This window comes from Larimichthys crocea, chromosome XII, assembly GCF_000972845.2.
Source record: "Larimichthys crocea isolate SSNF chromosome XII, L_crocea_2.0, whole genome shotgun sequence".
Classification (NCBI taxonomy): Eukaryota; Metazoa; Chordata; class Actinopteri; family Sciaenidae; genus Larimichthys; species Larimichthys crocea.
In genome coordinates, this window is record NC_040022.1 from 4642590 (window position 1) to 4660098 (window position 17509).

At 42.4% G+C, this 17509-nt stretch overlaps 2 protein-coding genes across 4 annotated transcripts in view; one reads left to right on the top strand and one right to left on the bottom strand.

Moving 5' to 3' along the window:
- Positions 1-912: 912 nt before the first annotated feature.
- ube2z (ubiquitin-conjugating enzyme E2Z) lies at positions 913-9458 on the top strand. Its single transcript, XM_010741175.3, has 7 exons — positions 913-1832; positions 2202-2274; positions 3632-3819; positions 3945-4056; positions 4610-4722; positions 4876-4966; positions 6315-9458. Exons 1-7 carry the CDS (start codon positions 1366-1368, stop codon positions 6495-6497), a joined length of 1227 nt encoding a protein of 408 aa, XP_010739477.1. The 5' UTR covers positions 913-1365; the 3' UTR covers positions 6498-9458.
- An 824-nt stretch (positions 9459-10282) lies between these two features.
- The window catches only part of LOC104927159 (NACHT, LRR and PYD domains-containing protein 12), an 18534-nt gene continuing 11307 nt past the window's right edge, over positions 10283-17509 (bottom strand). Inside the window, exons 2-9 of one of the 3 annotated variants that reach the window (XM_010741176.3) lie at positions 15756-16067; positions 13564-15430; positions 13292-13465; positions 12944-13117; positions 12330-12503; positions 12069-12242; positions 11925-11971; positions 10283-11058 (exon numbers count right to left, since the gene is read on the bottom strand). In XM_010741176.3, coding sequence (XP_010739478.3) covers positions 10517-11058; positions 11925-11971; positions 12069-12242; positions 12330-12503; positions 12944-13117; positions 13292-13465; positions 13564-15430; positions 15756-16032 — 3429 coding nt within the window. In that variant the 5' untranslated portion in view covers positions 16033-16067 and the 3' untranslated portion in view covers positions 10283-10516. Of the gene's footprint in view, positions 11059-11924; positions 11972-12068; positions 12243-12329; positions 12504-12943; positions 13118-13291; positions 13466-13563; positions 15431-15755; positions 16068-16814; positions 16825-17509 lie in introns of those variants that run through there. The other 2 variants (XM_027285969.1, XM_019257031.2) reach the window with 2 other exon arrangements.

Sequence of the window (17509 nt, forward strand, 5' to 3'; positions counted from 1 at the left end):
GAAGTCTGACAGCTGTTAAAATGTAAGGCTCTGCAGATCAACCAAGTGTTCAGTTTTTTTTCCTTGCCTTTGGTTTCTATTCCTTCAGCATGTGATGAAAAACCATAGTCATGAAACGTTTCTGATAGTTCACCAAGGCTGCAGCTATTCTCAGCCAATTATTCTGCCAATTACTTTTTTGGTTAACGGTGTCATCCATAAAATGTCAAAGCACAATTTCCTAGAATCTCATCCCTTCAAATTAGGCATTCAGTTGCATTGTTTGGGACAGTGTTTAAAAAAACTAAATGTTTTTACAGTGATAAAATGGAGAGAAGCAGGAAATCCTTAGATTTGGTGTTATTTATTTTGTATTGGCTCATCTGTTCAAGTCAGCTCTGGAGTTAATTACAGTAAGTGCTTGGTAGTTGGACACACAGACTGACAAATTTGGAAAAAAACGAGGAAGCATTTTACATTAATGTTGGTATGTGACACTATAGTAACTAGTTAAAACATGCTATTAAACACTACAAATACAGTGATGTTTCTACCAGATCCTGCCACTGTCATGTCTAGAAGTAATAATTTATTTTTATTTATTTAGCAGATCTACAGTGAATATGAAAAAAAATAAGAACATGGTCTTGGTGTCATGTCACACTGGTTTGGACCCATCAAGGCCTTATTAAAAAGTTATCAGGATATCTGTGGTTGACAAACTTTGCACACAGTGACCGTAACTGTTGCCTTATTCATTATACTCTACTTATGATGCTGTCTGGCATCAGCAGGTATGAAGTTAATTAATATTAAAATATTCTCATCTAATAAACGAATTGTCACTTTACTATGTTTTTAGTAAAGTAGTACGTATTGCACCCAAAGAGGGATTTTATTTTGAAACTTCCTGCCGGATGTCCTGTGTTTTATTACTTACGGTTTAACTTGACTGCTGAGAAATCAGATCCTGAAGTTGCGTTGTGTGAATGGACTAGCGGGGATGTGGTCGGTTTAAAACCCCAAATATTGTGACACCGTATTCCCGTAAACCGATAACAACCGGACAGGGTGCTGCTTCAGAAGACGTAGCAGGGTGGACGAGGTCATTTCGCTGACGACTTGATACTTTTTTGGAGGCCCGGGGGGGAAAAACATTTAAGCTAACGATAAGTAGCCACCATGTCGTGGGAAGAAATACCTTGTTTTCTGGCCTCGCCTCTGTTCTCGGCTCTGCCCCGTTTCTCTGCTCTCTGATCCCACCGGACAAAACAAGCAGAGGTAACTTTCGTACTCAGCTGTCAATGCAGCTAACACTCAGCTAGCCTCATAAATTAGTCAACACCGTCGGTTTTACTCGAGCTTAACGTTACTAGCCTCCGAGCCATGGCGGACAGCTTTGGAGAGCCGTCAAGCGGCGGTGCCCTTGGCTTAGGCGTCACCGGACAGGGAAGCGGAGCTCCGCTGTTGCCGACTTTGGCCAACTCTCTGCCGGTAGGACACTCGTCAGCCAGCGGTTCTCACTCCGGCGCTAACCCGGCCTCCCCTCCACCCGCAGCGGCCGCGCAGAGTGGCCTAACCGCCGTGGTGGCCTCTATGTCCGCCGTCACTGCTACCCCAGCTGTTTTTGGGAACACATTCACGCCCGGCTCCTCACCGCCCGTCGTGGCCGTGTCTCCGACCGTACATACCTCCTCACCTCTCCCCGGTGTTGGACTAGGGGTCGGCGGGGTGGCCGGAGTGGTAGGAGCGGGCCTCCTGTCCCAAATCCACGCCACTTCCTGGGACCCGACCCTGAGTACGGACTGGGACAACGAGAAGGCTTCACAGCAATGCATCCTGAGGATAAAGAGGTAATAAAAACAGCAAAACAGTCTGGGATTCCCTGATCATTTAAGGCCCTGAAATGCCAATGAGGTGAATAAAACGAAAGTGAAAGCTTTCCACAAAGTTTCTGCCGTCATCTCATGTCAGGAAACGTGTTGATCTTACTTTCTTACAGTTGCCATGTTGCTGTAAAATGTTATTAAAGGCTGAGTTCTCCCAAATTACAGAGACATATTTTGTAGATGACTTTGGATTTGCCTGCTGTGTTCCCCATGAGATTTCTTTATTTATTCATTCACCATAGAGAACCAGTTCTCATTTACAGTGACAACCTAAGCCAGAGATTTCTCCACCATAACTTTCCTTCCTCTCTCTCTCTCCGTCTGTCTCTGCAGGGATATCATGTCCATCTACAAGGAACCTCCACCAGGCATGTTTGTCGTCCCTGATCCTCAAGACATGACCAAGGTAAAAAGCCAGTTCTCCTGTGGCAAGGCATTCAAACCATGACCCCATTTAACAGCGGTCATTTCAAGTTTCTCACATCCAAAAATCTAAAATCCAGATGACACACAGATCCCAAATCCTCCAGTTCAGAAGGCGGTGTTAGTGCACCTGAAGCAGTTTCTTAACAACCAGTTGCCATGAACTAACTCAAACACTTGGATGAATTGTATTTATAGACAAAATATGTTGCAGTCACATGTGCTCACCAGTGTGTTCTGATCAGGGATCCGATAAATTAGTTCTTTATGATCTCATGTGTTGAAATGGCCGGAGCTTCTTCCTATCTGTTGTGTAATGACACAGAGAGAATGACAGCTAATATCAGTGTAACTTAAGCTGATACACTGACACTGCTACGTGAGACAGACAGACAGATGTATTTACATCTTCTCAACATGTGGCTGGAATGCAAACAGACTTCGGTCCGGTTTCTCTTTTTTTCTTACACGTCACCTCTTTGGTCCAGTAGCTGTCCTGTCCATCCAAAGATGCATGAGCTGACAAAGTGTAAATGGAGTCTGTGACAAGCTTGATTAATGCTTCCTTCTATTCCGATTGATTGTTGTCGGGGCCAAGGCTCCAGACTGCATCAGCAAAGTCACAGCAAAGTGGGCTTTATCAGGGCGGGAACGCTGTGCTCTTCTCCTGATTCAGTCTTATCACCATGATTTTCACAATAAATCATCCATTTTACTTTTTAGCGGGTTTACTAGACAATGTCTAAAAAGGTTTAATCGTACACCTTTTGACACTTTATATGAGGAGTCATATTTCCAAAAAACAATTCAGTCTAGTATTTCTTGGTTTTATTTCAGGATCACTGCTATACTGATATAAAGGTGGTAAATAATGAAGTCACTATAAATAAATGATAAAACTGCACATAGCACAAATGTGAAATATATTTAAATATGAACTTAATTAATGAACAGGTAAAAAAGTTTTTCATACTTTTGATTGATTTTAGTTTTCATGCAAACTGCAGGATTATTATTAAAAGTTTCATAAGCAGGACCTATATTCAATCTATGGACGTGAAACACAGCATGTCCAAATATGAATTTGACAAAAGAGTCTCACATTTCTGACTGGGAATCACCAACAACAAACAGGGAAGTGTTTATGTCACTGGAGCTCCTCATCTGGTCCTTTCTTCCTCATCACATGGTCTGATGTGGACGGTGTCAGATGGATTCTAGGTCAGATTTTCTGCTTCAGGGTCTTTTCACCTCCCAGCATTCCTCTCTCTCCCCATGTACCCATTAATCCATCGTCTCTGCCTGCTGACTTCTATTTTTTTTCTTTCATTTTCATTTAGATCCACGCCCTGATCACAGGGCCATTCGACACACCGTACGAGGGAGGCTTCTTCCTCTTCCTGTTCCGCTGCCCCCCCGACTACCCCATCCATCCACCGCGGGTCAAGCTTATCACCACCGGACACAACACTGTCCGCTTCAACCCCAACTTTTACCGCAACGGCAAGGTGTGCCTCAGCATCCTGGGGTGAGTGCGGGTTAATTTCTTTTTAGAGTTTGTATTTGTGTCCACAGGAATCCATTAAGGATGTTTCTGTCTTACAATTTGAGACACTGTCAACTGATGACTGACGTGTGTGTGTGTGTTTGTAGGACATGGACAGGCCCAGCATGGAGTCCAGCTCAGAGTATTTCATCTGTCCTCATCTCCATCCAGTCTCTGATGACAGAGAACCCTTATCACAATGAACCTGGATTCGAACAGGTACTCCTGGTGTTCTTGGTATTCGTATGTGTGCGATGTGGCTCTTTAAACCAGCCTGGCTGGTTTTTGTCTTCCTTGTCGGCTCCACCTGCACCAGAAAATAAACAGAATAAAGCAGAGAGTCGAATTCAGACCGAATCAGGCCACAAACAGTTTTTCCTTTTCATTTGGAGCAGTGGGGGCTGCAGCGTATCGCAGAAAAGCAAACACAGTGACCAAACAGAATCAACAACCCCAGCACACCTTCACAACTCAAAAGACCTGATTTGGTCTGAATACAGAGCGACACCAGACCAACTCCCACCCCACTAACTAGCTCTCCAGAGCTTCATCACGCCGTACTAAACCCACTGTTGATCACTCCTGCAGGTACAGAGTGTAGACGAGAACAGACCTACACCACCTGAAAGTTGTAGTTTTAACTCATTATGCACTCTCCAACAGTCCCACACAATCTCTAGTTTCCATGGGCAAAACAACATGTGCATGTGCCCTAAGACTACGTTCGTACGGGAGTACTTCTGAAATGTGTGTGTGCCTGTTTCTCTCTCAGGAGCGCCACCCAGGGGACAGTAAGAACTACAACGAGTGCATCCGCCACGAAACCATGAGGGTGGCTGTGTGCGACATGCTGGAGGGTAAAGTCCCCTGTCCCGAGGCTCTGTGGTGAGAATTGCCCGACTAACTAACTTTACTCTCCTTCCTTCATCTTTTCCTCCCTGCACTCCTTTCCTGCCTTCCTCACTCACTCGCTCGTTCACTCCTCTCGCTTCCTCTTCAGTCTCTTCTCGTCTTTCTGAAAGGTTTTGTGTTTTTCAGGAGTGTGATGGAAAAGTCCTTCCTAGAATACTATGATTTCTACGAGGGAGTCTGTAAAGAGAGACTGCACCTACAGGGACAGAACATGCAGGTAAATATGTATTTCAGATGTTGCCATATTTTCAGTTAAAGATGCTCAATCCTCCAAAAGACCTGCATTATCCAACAACAACAACAACAACAACAACAACAACAACAACAACAACAACAACAAACTATACATATATTTCCACAATTACAACAGCAGTTCCTGATTCTAAATCATTTAAATTTATTTTTATTATTTATTTAATTTAATTACAACCCCCAATTCCAAAATAAATCTGGACCCAGTGTAAAACACAAATGAAAAAATAATACACTGATTTTCAAATTCTTTTTGAGCTATATTCAGCTGAATACATTACAACGACAAGATACTTCATGTTCAAACTGATAAACTTTAACTGCAATACGTTCCAGAAAGTTGGAGCAGAATCATATTTAGCACTGTGTTACACCACCCTTTTCTTCTTGTCCAACTATTGTTCTTCATTCTAGCTCGATATACAACTTCAGTCATAAAACCAGTCTCTCACTCTTGTCGTATTTTGAGCTTCATAACGTGCCACACTTCTTCAATGGGAGACAGGTCTGGACTGCAGGCAGGCCTCATACGTGCACTTGTTTACTACAATGCCACGCTGCTGTGACGTGCACAATGTTGGCTTGGCATCGTCTTGTTGAAATAAGCAGGGAGGTCCCTGTTACTCCACCTTTCAGCATTAATGTTTGCCTTCACAGATGTTCAAGTTACCGTCATGGCATGGCCAGTCACACACCCTCATACCATCGCCGATACTGCTTGTGAATTTTGTGCTGCTAACAATCTGGATGGTCCTTTTCCTCTTTAGCACAGAGGACATAACGTCCACGATTTCCAAAAAACAGACTCAGCAGACCACAGCACACTTTTCCATCTCAAATGAGCTAAAGTCCAAAGAAGTCAGCGGCATTTCTGGATGTTGTTGATCTATCTTTCTCTTTGCATTGGACAGTCTTGATGGTGTTTACTGACATTGGTTTTCTAAAGAATTATTATAGAATCATGTTGGCTTTTAATGCAGCGCTGCCTGAGACGTTAAAGGGGAACTGTTGGACTATTTGCCCGTGCACACTCACACTCATCCCTGCTTGTGAATGACTCTGTCAAGGGTTCCCTCTTAACTGTCTGATAAAGGCACAAACCACGTCTTTAAAATCTAATTTATAAATTTTTTTTGTTTGCTTATTTTTTAAACAATTAACTGAAACCGTTACCTATGAGGCTTATAAAACAACTTTCCTGATGTAGATACAGATGGTTTCACGTATCATTACAAGCTCTTATTTCTGAATGCCTTTTTGCACCCTGTGCCTAAACCAGGCTCACGTCACTTTGTGTCTGTCCCTCTGCCTAGGACCCATTTGGCGAGAAGCGCGGTCGTTTTGACTACCAGGGCCTGCTGGCTCGCCTCAGTGCCACCCACAGGCGAATAAGGGAGAAAAGCCTGGCAGAGGACGAGCACAACAATGACGATTCAGACTCAGACACCAGCTCTTCTGGGACAGACCCTGACAGCCAGGGCAGCTCCCAGCCATGACTGCGCTGGATTTAAAGCCAGGCCAAGAACTAAAGACAAAGGGACCTTTTTTTGTTTTGTGTGCAGTGGAGGAACAAAATCACAGAAGAGAATGCAACACCTACGCTAAAGTGAGTCCAGGGTTCAGGATTGGAATCAAGCTTCTGTTGTACGGATGTTGCAGAGAGGGAGAAGAAATGGTAGCGGTCTCTTGGCGATGAGAAATAAGCACCGTCCACTAGTCAAATGCTGGTAAATTTGGCCTGGAGTGGTGTATTTGTGCTACTTTCGTAGCTAACCAGCTGTTATTTTTGATGCTGTCAGATTGATTCTAAAACCCAAGTTGACTGCCCGAATGCCTGTTAGATTTTGAGATTAACCAGCCACTGTTGCTTGTGGATATAAAAGGTTAGTTTCGTGGCTATAGAACGCACTGTAGGAATGGACAAAAAGCCCACAAGCTTTCACAATCTGGTCATGCTTTGAAATCGAGACAGGTTTGGACCAAAAGAAGGGACAGTCAGGGCCTGAGTTGGCTGTAGCAGCAGAAGGTGATGGCGTTCATCAGGCTCTCCTTCATCAATTCAAGAGGGGAGGAAGGAAAGACAAACCTTTTTATCAATGGAAGGTAGTTTGAGATAGTGACTGTTTGGCAAGGATTTGCTAGTCACGTGCCTTGTCTCCTCCGGCCAGGGTGAAGCCACGCCGCAGCTCTTTCAGACTGGACTTCAGCCGCCTGTACAGCCAGGCCACAAAAAACAACAGCAGCTCGCGATTCTAAATGATTCCAGTGTATTATACAAAAGGTTCTGCTTAACTTTCACTTCTAATAGTGCTATTGAAATCTGTTTACCAGATAAGAAGCCATTAGAGAAATGTCAGTTTCATTGACATCCACCTTTATACCCTTTTGTTATGCTGTTTCTCATTGTTGTGCTGAAACTAATGCTAATTTGCAGTGTGTTGTAGGGTACATTGTTTATTTGGAAAACCCTGCTGTTCTTTGGGTTGCTGGCTCTCGTGATTAAGATACAAACCAAACCATCTGATGCTTTAGCTCGATTCGCCCAGGCCCTGGGGACCTGATGGAGGCAAGCATACATAACTTTCCATGTGTTCATACTGCAAGTAACTCAGTGACTCCGTTCTGACTGAATAAAGGGCCAGAGCAAAGGCTTTGGTTTTATCTGTACAGAGGTGACGCAGAAGGCAAATCAAGCTGTTTCACGGCTTGGATTTGCTCTCTACATATTTTATTTAACATTTAAAATTGGCATTTGTTAACATGCATCTGAAAAAAGGGTCTATTGTCAAGGTATTCCAAACTCTATTTTGAAATACTGCTAAACCAAACCACAAAACAAAAATCTGTATCAGGGGATATGGCTTATATATAATTGTAGTTGGCAACAAAAATCAGGGCATTTATATTTTTCAGTCCGTTTTAGTAGAAACCAAACAAACTCATTCATCAACGACACATTTCCAAAATGAATCAACTTGTGGACAGCGTTGCTTGCAGTCTGAACACAGTGAGAGATGTTCTCTAGGAAAAGAAAAGAAGCAAGCAGAGTATGTGGGGGCTTTCTGAGCAGTGGAAACCCTCCAAAAGGAAACGTTACAGACTTTAAGTCAATCTCAATACTCACATGCCTGTTGTACATTGACGCATTGATTGTTGTAATCATTGCAACGGAGATCCCTTTCTAGCTTGACTCAACTGTAAGGCTTGACAGTCCTTGTTCCAGTTCAAGTTATACAAAGCGGAGAGCCACCGATCTGACTTTATTCACTGACCCCTGAAGCCTCGTATAAGCTTCAGATTGACTTTTATGCGATGTTAGGAAGGGATCTCTTCACAGTTCGTATGGAGAGGAGGAATGATTATACTCTTTCAATGCATGCACAGGATGTGAGTTTTGTATTGTGATAGAGTTGAACCTATGTTTTCAAGGAACAGTTTTATATTTTGCGAAATACACTCATCGGCTTATTTGTTGAATAAGAAGATTGATGTCACTCTTATGTCACATGGTCACATGTACAGGTAATACGAAGGTACAGCTAGCAGTTGGTTAGCTGGAGCTTAGCTCCGTCCAAAGGTTACAAAATCCACATACCACACCCTGTGATGATTCACATTACATCTTGTTTGTTTTATGGGTACAAAGTCAAAATGTAAAAATGATAATTGGCCATTTTACAGGGAGATCACAATCCCCTTTAACACCATAAAAGGTTTTTACACTTTGTTTTTTATTCAGATGAAACATTGAAACGTAGAAAGTGTTAGCGAGCTTTGGAGGTGCTGCTGGGAGGATTTTGATACCTTTGGACAGAGCTAGTCGAGCTGTTTGCCCCTGTTTCCAATCTCTGTGCTAAACTCAGCTAACTTGCTGATGGCTGTAACTTCATATTGAATAGACATGACATCTGTACCAAAATGTTGAACTGCTCCTTTAAATCCAAAAGTATCAGCATACCGCCCCTCTAATACTCTACCCAAGATGCTTTCCAACATGGTGAGGCAAGGTGTCTTTGTATTTCCTTTCTGCCTTCCATTGTCCTCCAGTGTCTGCCTTTAGTGCTCTCTTCAGCCACATTGATGAAGAGAGAAGTTTGCCTCTGCTGTTAGTGTTTTTGTCCAAACCCTGGTCCACTGGCAAGGGTTCAGTCGCTAACGATTCAAATGGGATCACTAATATAGGGCATTCCTTTTTATTTGTTTTATTATGTTATAGAATGGTTATATGAGAAGCAGCTCCTAGCAGAATATATGTGATTGCCAAAATGTTTGATTGCAACACGCTTCCTGAAGTAAAGAAATCATATCCCTGTTTGGTTGTGTTGTGTTGTGCTTAAAGCAGGGTTCTTCTGTGGCTCTATAAAGGATTCCTGGCAGAAGTGATTATTTCCAGGTCTTAAAAATGTTGGTATTGTACAGAGGTTCTGGAAAAGAATAAAATGTTGTTCAGTCCTGAATGGCTTGACTAGTGTTTTTTTTCTAACTCTTGTTTTCAGGAGTAAAGCCAGACAGAACGTTGTGAAACTGGATGGTGGGAATGGGAATTTTAGATTAAATAATAATAGTAGTTGGTTAATATTAATAAAAAACAGTTTGTATTTTTTTCAGATGCCAATATAATGAAAGAAAGGCGATACATTTTTGAGCAATAGGCTTACAATAGAAGGATAAAGTCTAAAACATAACAAGAGTATCATACCCTGTGTGTAACTGTAACTGTAATCACATGCCTTACCTTTATTGACCCTGTACGGTAGAAAGTGCAGGGCAGGAGTCACCATAGATCCACGGGAGTCACTCGCAGGTTTTATGAATGCGAGACTGTCCAAAATTTGTGGAAATCTCTCCACGACCTGATCTTGTACAGCTCCAGAGACATGGACCTCTGGTCCTCTCAAAATATTTGCACAGAAGTAATCCTCATATTATATACACAAGTGTTGATATGTCTGAGTTTGTCATTGTTCATGTAATATTGTTTGTTTAGATAAAAAAAAAGTCACTTGCAGGTTGGATGTTCTCGCGGGATTAATTACCCCGGAAAACAAACGCTTCCGTACTAGAGCACCAAATGTGGATTTATCCACCGCTGAAAATAGTCCCTAACAAATGCACTATTTCCTCCTGTTTGTTTGATAAAAGCTACAGTGAGCAGGGGTTTTAGAAAATGATTGAGCTTTTTAAAAATAAATAAACTATATTTGTGAAGCATTTTTAAGTGGACAGATAGATTGTTAACATTAGAACGTATTGAGAGACGGACTTAACATGAGTCTTTGGCTGAGAAGGTGAGTTATAAAAATACAATATTTTTATTTGTCAATAATTCACAGGCATGCAAGAACTTTATCACTTAACTTTAACAAATTATGCTACAACCATGTTCACTGATGAATCACATAAAAACACAAGGGCTAATAGCCACACCTTAAGACGTACTTTTTTGCCGTGTACAGTGATCCTGCGCAGTCTTGTTTCAACACTAACGCTTGTTCACAGGAGGTGACTCTTCCTCCTACATCGGACACAGAGACACTGTGGAGTCACACCGATTCATGTACTCAAACCCAAACGCAGGATAGAGAGGTTCAGTGAATGTGGTGCTGAAGGTGTGGAGGTGGATCAGTGCGTCAGAGCAGACTCTGTAGAAAGACAGAGTGCTGGCAGGCCAATCCAGATACACTGCTACTCTCTGAGAAACAGGGGGGGTCTTACAAATGTCTCTCATTTTGTTATTGTTAAAGACAGAGTAACGGCCATGAGAGCAGCACACGCTCCATGAATTGTCACTGAGCCCGAGACAGCAGTCAGCCTCTCTTCTTCTCCTTCTGATCCCTCTGTAAGTCACTCCTAGAGACACCCACCCTTTCATCTCTACCTCCCAGTAACAGCGGCCGGTCAGACCATTCATACATAGCAGCTGCTTCCATTCTTGGAACCTCTCTGGGTGGTATGGATATGACTGCTTCTCTTTCACCAGTGTCACCGTTCTGTTGTCCTCAGACAGGGAGAGGTATCTGTTTGCTGTGTTTCGGTCCAGGGTGAGTTCACAGGCATCTTATGGAGAGAAGAGACGGTTACAGTTAGCAATCAGCTGTGCTTCTTCCATTCTATTTTCTCCATCATGTGTTATTAAGCAGTACAACAATGGCCTGGTTTACTGACAGGACAGCAGTGGGTCAGGTGGACAGTGCATGCCCTGGAATGAAAGACATGGCCTGTCACGTTTCTACACTGGATTTTGATTTTGAACAGATCATTACAAATAAAGGGCAGAGTGGCCATTGGGAGGACCAGGAGGTCTTAGTCCACTCAGTCAATTCTGCTGTGGTTCTGTATGGTTTTGTATTTCCCTCATGTCAATCAAGTTTGGTTACTTGGCTGAGTCTGCTGGGCCTGCCTTCTATTTCTTTTTCATTGTTGTATCATTGTACAAATGATCATAGTTCATTTAAAAAATCTTCACTATTTCATTCTTGTCACATGGTCTGTAAAGGGTGCTGCTGGTGTACCTCCAGGTGTGTTCAGTGTCCTGAGTAAGATTTTAATTCCCACTCCACCTCTGTTACAGTTAAAATATTTGATTTTCTCTCATTTGAATAACAAATGATAGCACTTTCAGATTGAAGACTCGGGTGCTAGAGCTGGTTTATCTAGTAATTGTAGGGTCACTGATTCAATTCCTGGTTCCCACAGTCCTATCAAAGTATCCTTGAGCAAGATACTGAACACCAAATTGCTCCTGATGTTTGTGCTGTCAGTGTATAAATACGTGTGAATGGGTGATACAAGTGTTGTAAAAAAAATAAATAAAAAAATAACTCTATAAATACAAGTCAATTTAACACAGTTTGCCTGACTTAATAAAATGACTTAGACTTAGTGTTCTTAAATTTAATGAGTCAAACTGTAACCACACTTACATTTCCGCAGACCAGGTTTTAACCACTGTATGCCGATATGGTCCACTCTGGAGAAATAAACAAAATCAGACTGTTGTATTTTACTTTTACAAGAAATTTCAATAATAACCTTGTAGAGAAAATGTTTTCAATTTGAAGCTAAACCTGAGAGTGTCCAGTCTCCACTGTGGATCCTCCTTTCTAGCCAACAGGAGATTCACCCCTGAGTCTCCGGGGTGATTGTAGCTCAGATCCAGCTCTCTCAGATGGGAAGGGTTAGAGCTCAGAGCTGAGGTCAAGGAAGCACAGCCTTCCTCTGTTATCATACAACCTGACAACCTACACAAACATGAGAAAGGGTCACAGTCTTACTCCAAAACTTGTACTATGCATGAGATTTAAATACTCAAAGTGAGGAATCCTGACCTGAGTGTCTCCAGTCTACAGTGTGGACTCTCTAATCCAGCAGAGAGCTGTGTCACTCCTGAATCCTGCAGGTCGTTGTGACTCAGGTCCAGCTCTCTCAGACTAGAGGACTGGGAGAGGAGGAGTGAGGCCAGAGCTTCACAGCTTCTCTCTGACAGGTTACACACATTCAACCTGAAGACCATATAAGAATGATACAGAGCTAGTTTGCAACATAAATTAAGGTCACATATAATGTATAAGGTTCTAAATCAGCTCTGTATCGTTTCACTAGCACGTCAAAATGATCAGATATTGAGGGATTTGTTTAATCACTGATCGTACATTGTACAAAAGTTATAAAACAAAAAAACATGGATCATACTTCAAAGCTCAACACTGCCACTAGCCATTTTTGTGCAATTCTTTGCCACACCTTTAGCCCTCCAAATGTGTCACTGGATCAAGAATAATGAGTAATAACTGTCAGTATTACAACAGTGCATTTCATCATCTTTTAACCAGCTCTCTAACCCACATTCGCCCTCTTACCCTCATGCTTTACAACATATTTTAAAAACCTCCAATCTGCCTTAAAACTCGCAGATATACTTTTACATTTCATGAACATTAACCTGAATGTTTCCAATTTCAAACATGGACTCATCAGTCCGGTAGAGAGCGTCATCACTCCTGAATCTTGCACATCATTGTTACTCAGGTCCAGCTCTCTCAGTCTGCAGGACTGGGAGCTGAGAGCTGAGGCCAGATCTTCACAGCTTCTCCATGACAGGTTACAGCCACTCAGCCTAAAGAGAAATCAAAATTGAAACTGGACACAATTAGCTTCACGTCAAACCTTCACACCTACATGGACACACTGATACATGCATATTAGTTATGTCCACAAACGAGACTGAAGCAGAGAACATAAATCATGCAAAAGTGAATTACAAAATTATAAACTGTTTGAGTAAGCTGACCTAAGAATTTCCAGCTGACAATGGAGACTCTCCAGTCCACTATTCAGCAGCCTCACTCCTGAATCCTGCAGGCCATTGTTACTCAGGTCCAGCTCTCTCAGACTGGAGGACTGGGAGCTTAGAATTGAGGCCAGAGCTTCACAGCTTCTCTCTGACAAATTACAACCACTCAGGCTGAAGAAAATGTAATGACAAATAACATTAACATTAGCCAAAAACGATAAAATACAACAGAAATGTTGTCATGTCACAGTTGCCATGTGTATACCTACAAGAATACATTTGAGTTCTTGACCACTGGAATCAGCCTCAGGAGACCTTCCTCTGAAGCAGAATACTTCCTGAGGTCAAACACTTCCAGATCTTTTCCTGATGACAGTAAGATGAAGACCAGAGCTGACCACTGAGCAGGAGAGAGTTTTTCTGTGGAGAGACTTCCTGAACTCAGGCACTGCTGGATCTCCTCCACTAGAGAATGATCATTCAGTTCATTCAGACAGTGGAACAGGTTGATACATCTCTCTGGAGACAGATTCTCTCGAATCTTTTCCTTGATGTACTGTGCTGTTTGCAAATTGGCCTCTGAAGTACTTATTGTCTGTTTCAGCAGGTCTTGTAAGCTATCCTGATTGGTCTCCAGGGAGAGACCCAGGAGGAAGCGAAGGAACAAGTCCAGGTGTCCATCTGGACTCTGTAAGGCCTTGTCAACAGCCATTCTTTGGACTTCTACAATAGACAGTTTGCTGAAAAGCGTGTGCACACTTCGGAACTTGAATTGCTGTTTTGCCATTACATTTTTGTTTTTGTTAATGAGTGACTGTACTACATATACAGCAGCCAAAAACTCCTGAATGCTCAGATGGACAAAGCTGAACATCTTGTCCGCATCCTTGTACTTCTTCCAGTGGCGCTCCTTTTTAAAGATCTGCGTGAACACTCCAGAGTACACAGAGGCTTCATTGAACTCAATGCCACTCTCTTTGAGATCTTTTTCATAGAAGATCAGGTTCCTTTTTTCCAGCTGTTCAAAGGCAAGTTTTGCAAGTGACAGGATGTACCGAATGCTCGTCTCTATGCCATACTTATCTTTCGTCTGTCTGATCTGAAACACCAAGAATTCTGTGTACAACTCAGTCAGGGTCTTCGGCAGCTCTTCTTTGTTACTAGTTTTCAACATGCCCTCCAGAACTGAAGCAGCGATCCAGCAGAAGACCGGGATGTGGCACATAATGTGGAGGCTTTGAGATGTCTTGACATGGGAGATGATTCTGTCACGCACCTCCTCATTTGTGAATCTCTTTCTAAAGTACTCCTCCTTCTGTAGATCAGTGAACCCCCTCACCTCTGTCACAATGTCAACAAAGTCAAAAGGGATCTTATCAGCCGCTGCTGGTCGTGTTGTTATCCAGAGATGAGCAGAGGGGAGCAGTTCCCCCTTAATGAGGCTCGTCAGCAGAACATCTACTCCAACTGCCTGTGTCCCATCAAAAGTGGGATTTTTGTCAGTAGTGAAGTCGAGCTGAAGGCGGCTTTCATCCAGCCCATCAAGCACAAACAGAAGTTTAAATTTACTCTTGTCATAGTTGGTATTTCCTGAAGCCTGTAGTTTTGTGAAGATGTCATTAAGGTCCTCCTCCTGGATATCTTTGGTTTCCCTGATACATTTGTGAATGAGCTCTGCCAAACGAAACCTTCTCCCCTTCAGTAAATTCAGCTGGCGGAAGGTGAAGGGGAATATGAGATGCACATCTTGATTGGCTCGTCCTTCAGCCCAGTCCAGGATGTATTTGTTTACAAGGAACGTTTTGCCGATTCCCGCAATCCCAATGGTCAGAACTGTTCTTACAGGCATGTTTTTTCCAGAGGGGTGTTTGAAGATATCGTTGTGTTGGACTGGTCGCTCTGTTCCCTCTGGTTCTCTTGATGCCATCTCAACCTGCCTGACCTCATGCTGCCTGTTGATGTTTACAATGCTCCCATATGTAATGTAAAGCTCTATGTAGACGTCATCTAGGTGTTTTTTATCAATCCTTTCTGTCCACCCTTCTTGTGCACACATATACTTGTTCTGGAGGTGTGATTGGAATGTGTGCTGGTATGACGCAATGACTTCTAGGTCAGGTTCTGGCGCTGGCAAACCTATGCAGAACAAATTAACATGCAATTAAAATCAATCTATGTATTCACAAACAGATTCACTGTGAAGTTCTCTAAAACAAATACAGAGTTGCTAATGTTATTTAGTAGCAGCTTGGTTCCCATAGGATGAATGTTCAGTCCTGAACAGGTATTTTTTTATATGTAACCCCACAAAGTAAAGGGTGAGGAAGAAAAGTGGAAGATGCTTCACTACATTATTCTCCAACATCATGCACAAATACTGAGAGATGGAAAACAAAAACAAAACAAGAAAGCCCCAACACCTTTATTTTATTCAAGCCACATTGCAGATTTGATGACTTACGTTTGGGTCCTAAGGTGATGTTGGACAAACTCTGCACCAGATCATTCCTGTTTATCTTTGTCAACACTTTCTTTGTCACCTCCACAGACTGGTCATTGTAGGTTTGCACTATTAGGTCTACTGTATCTGGCCTGTCAGCCTTCTCCAGATGGCTCTTTGGGATGGCTGGGAAGTCTTCCAGGATATCAGCTTGCTGCAGAAACCACTTGAAGATCTTTAGCTCTTCATCTCCCAGATCATCAAGTGTTTCCAAAAGGTTCTCCGTAACAGCCGACATTATTGGGTTTTGACATCAAACCTATACTTGTTCCACTGAAAGGCCAAAGTTCAAAGAATTTCATTTTGCTCAAGAACCTGCTGAGTGGAATAAGCAGCTAAAAACCTGGATGTTTTGGTCCAATCTATTTTAAAATGCACATAACCTCATGAGTGTCTCATCAGCCCAGAATTAAGAACTTTAAACTCCTGTCAAGGAAGCACTTCTCCATCTACAATACACAATACACAGACCACGTGCCGTGGTCCCTGCTGGCCTCGAGTCAGCCACCTGACATTTCCCAATGGATTTGTGAGATATTGCCAATATTTTTTGCACTTCACAGTTAACATCCAAAGCCAAAATTGTCAGTGCAGGTAGTAGTGTACTCTATAGTGAGACAGAAGGTGGTAGATGGGCATCTTGCTTTTTTCTTTTCCCCCACTGATCATTGCTTGGACAATGGGCTCCAGTCATATAAAGTATGCTTTATTTGTAGTAAAACTTCACTTATGTTCCTTAAAAGACAAACAAATTGTGTTTTTAGAGTAGCCTATAGAAATTAGTTTTCAGCAGCCACTCGAAACATAGATTTGGCAGATTTGTTGGAACAAGGAAGGGTTTTCCAGAGTTTAGGAGCTAAAGAGTACTGAATGATGCAAGTAAATGGAGCAAGTGGAAGATGCTTCACTACATTATTCTCCAACATCATGCACAATACTGAGAGATGGAAAACAAAACAAAACAAGAAAGCCCCAACACCTTCATTTTATTCAAGCCACATTGCAGATTTGATGACTTACGTTTGGGTCCTAAGGTGTGTTGGACAAACTCTGCACCAGATCATTCCTGTTTATCTTTGTCAACACTTTCTTTGTCACCTCCACAGACTGGTCATTGTAGGTTTGCACTATTAGGTCTACTGTATCTGGCCTGTCAGCCTTTCCAGATGGCTCTTTGGGATGGCTGGGAAGTCTTCCAGGATATCAGCTTGCTGCAGAACCACTTGAAGATCTTTAGCTTTCATCTCCCAGATCATCAAGTGTTTCCAAAAGGTTCTCCGTAACAGCCGACATTTTGGGTTTTGACATCAACCTATACTTGTTCCACTGAAAGGCCAAAGTTCAAAGAATTTAATTTGCTCAGAACCTGCTGAGTGGAATAAGCAGCTAAGAAACTGGATGTTTTGGTCCAATCTATTTTAAAATGCACATAACCTCATGAGTGTCTCATCAGCCCAGAATTAAGAAATTTAAACTCCTGTCAAGGAAGCACTTCTCCATCTACAATACACAATCACAGACCACGTGTGGTCCCTGCTGGCCTCGAGTCAGCACCTGACATTTCCCAAGGATTCGTGAGATATTGCCAATATTTTTTGCACTTCACAGTTAACATCCAACCAAATTGTCAGTGCAGGTAGTGTGTACTCTATAGTGAGACAGAAGGTGGTAGATGGGCATCTTGCTTTTTCTTTTTCCCCACTGATCATTGCTTT

Excerpts from the sequence above, each read along its gene's own strand:
- ube2z (XM_010741175.3), top strand. The coding sequence starts at position 1,366 with ATGGCGGACAGCTTTGGAGAGCCGTCAAGCGGCGGTGCCCTTGGCTTA. Across the intron at positions 1,833-2,201 it reads TGCATCCTGAGGATAAAGAG|GGATATCATGTCCATCTACA; the intron begins GTAATAAAAACA and ends CTGTCTCTGCAG. Across the intron at positions 2,275-3,631 it reads ATCCTCAAGACATGACCAAG|ATCCACGCCCTGATCACAGG; the intron begins GTAAAAAGCCAG and ends ATTTTCATTTAG.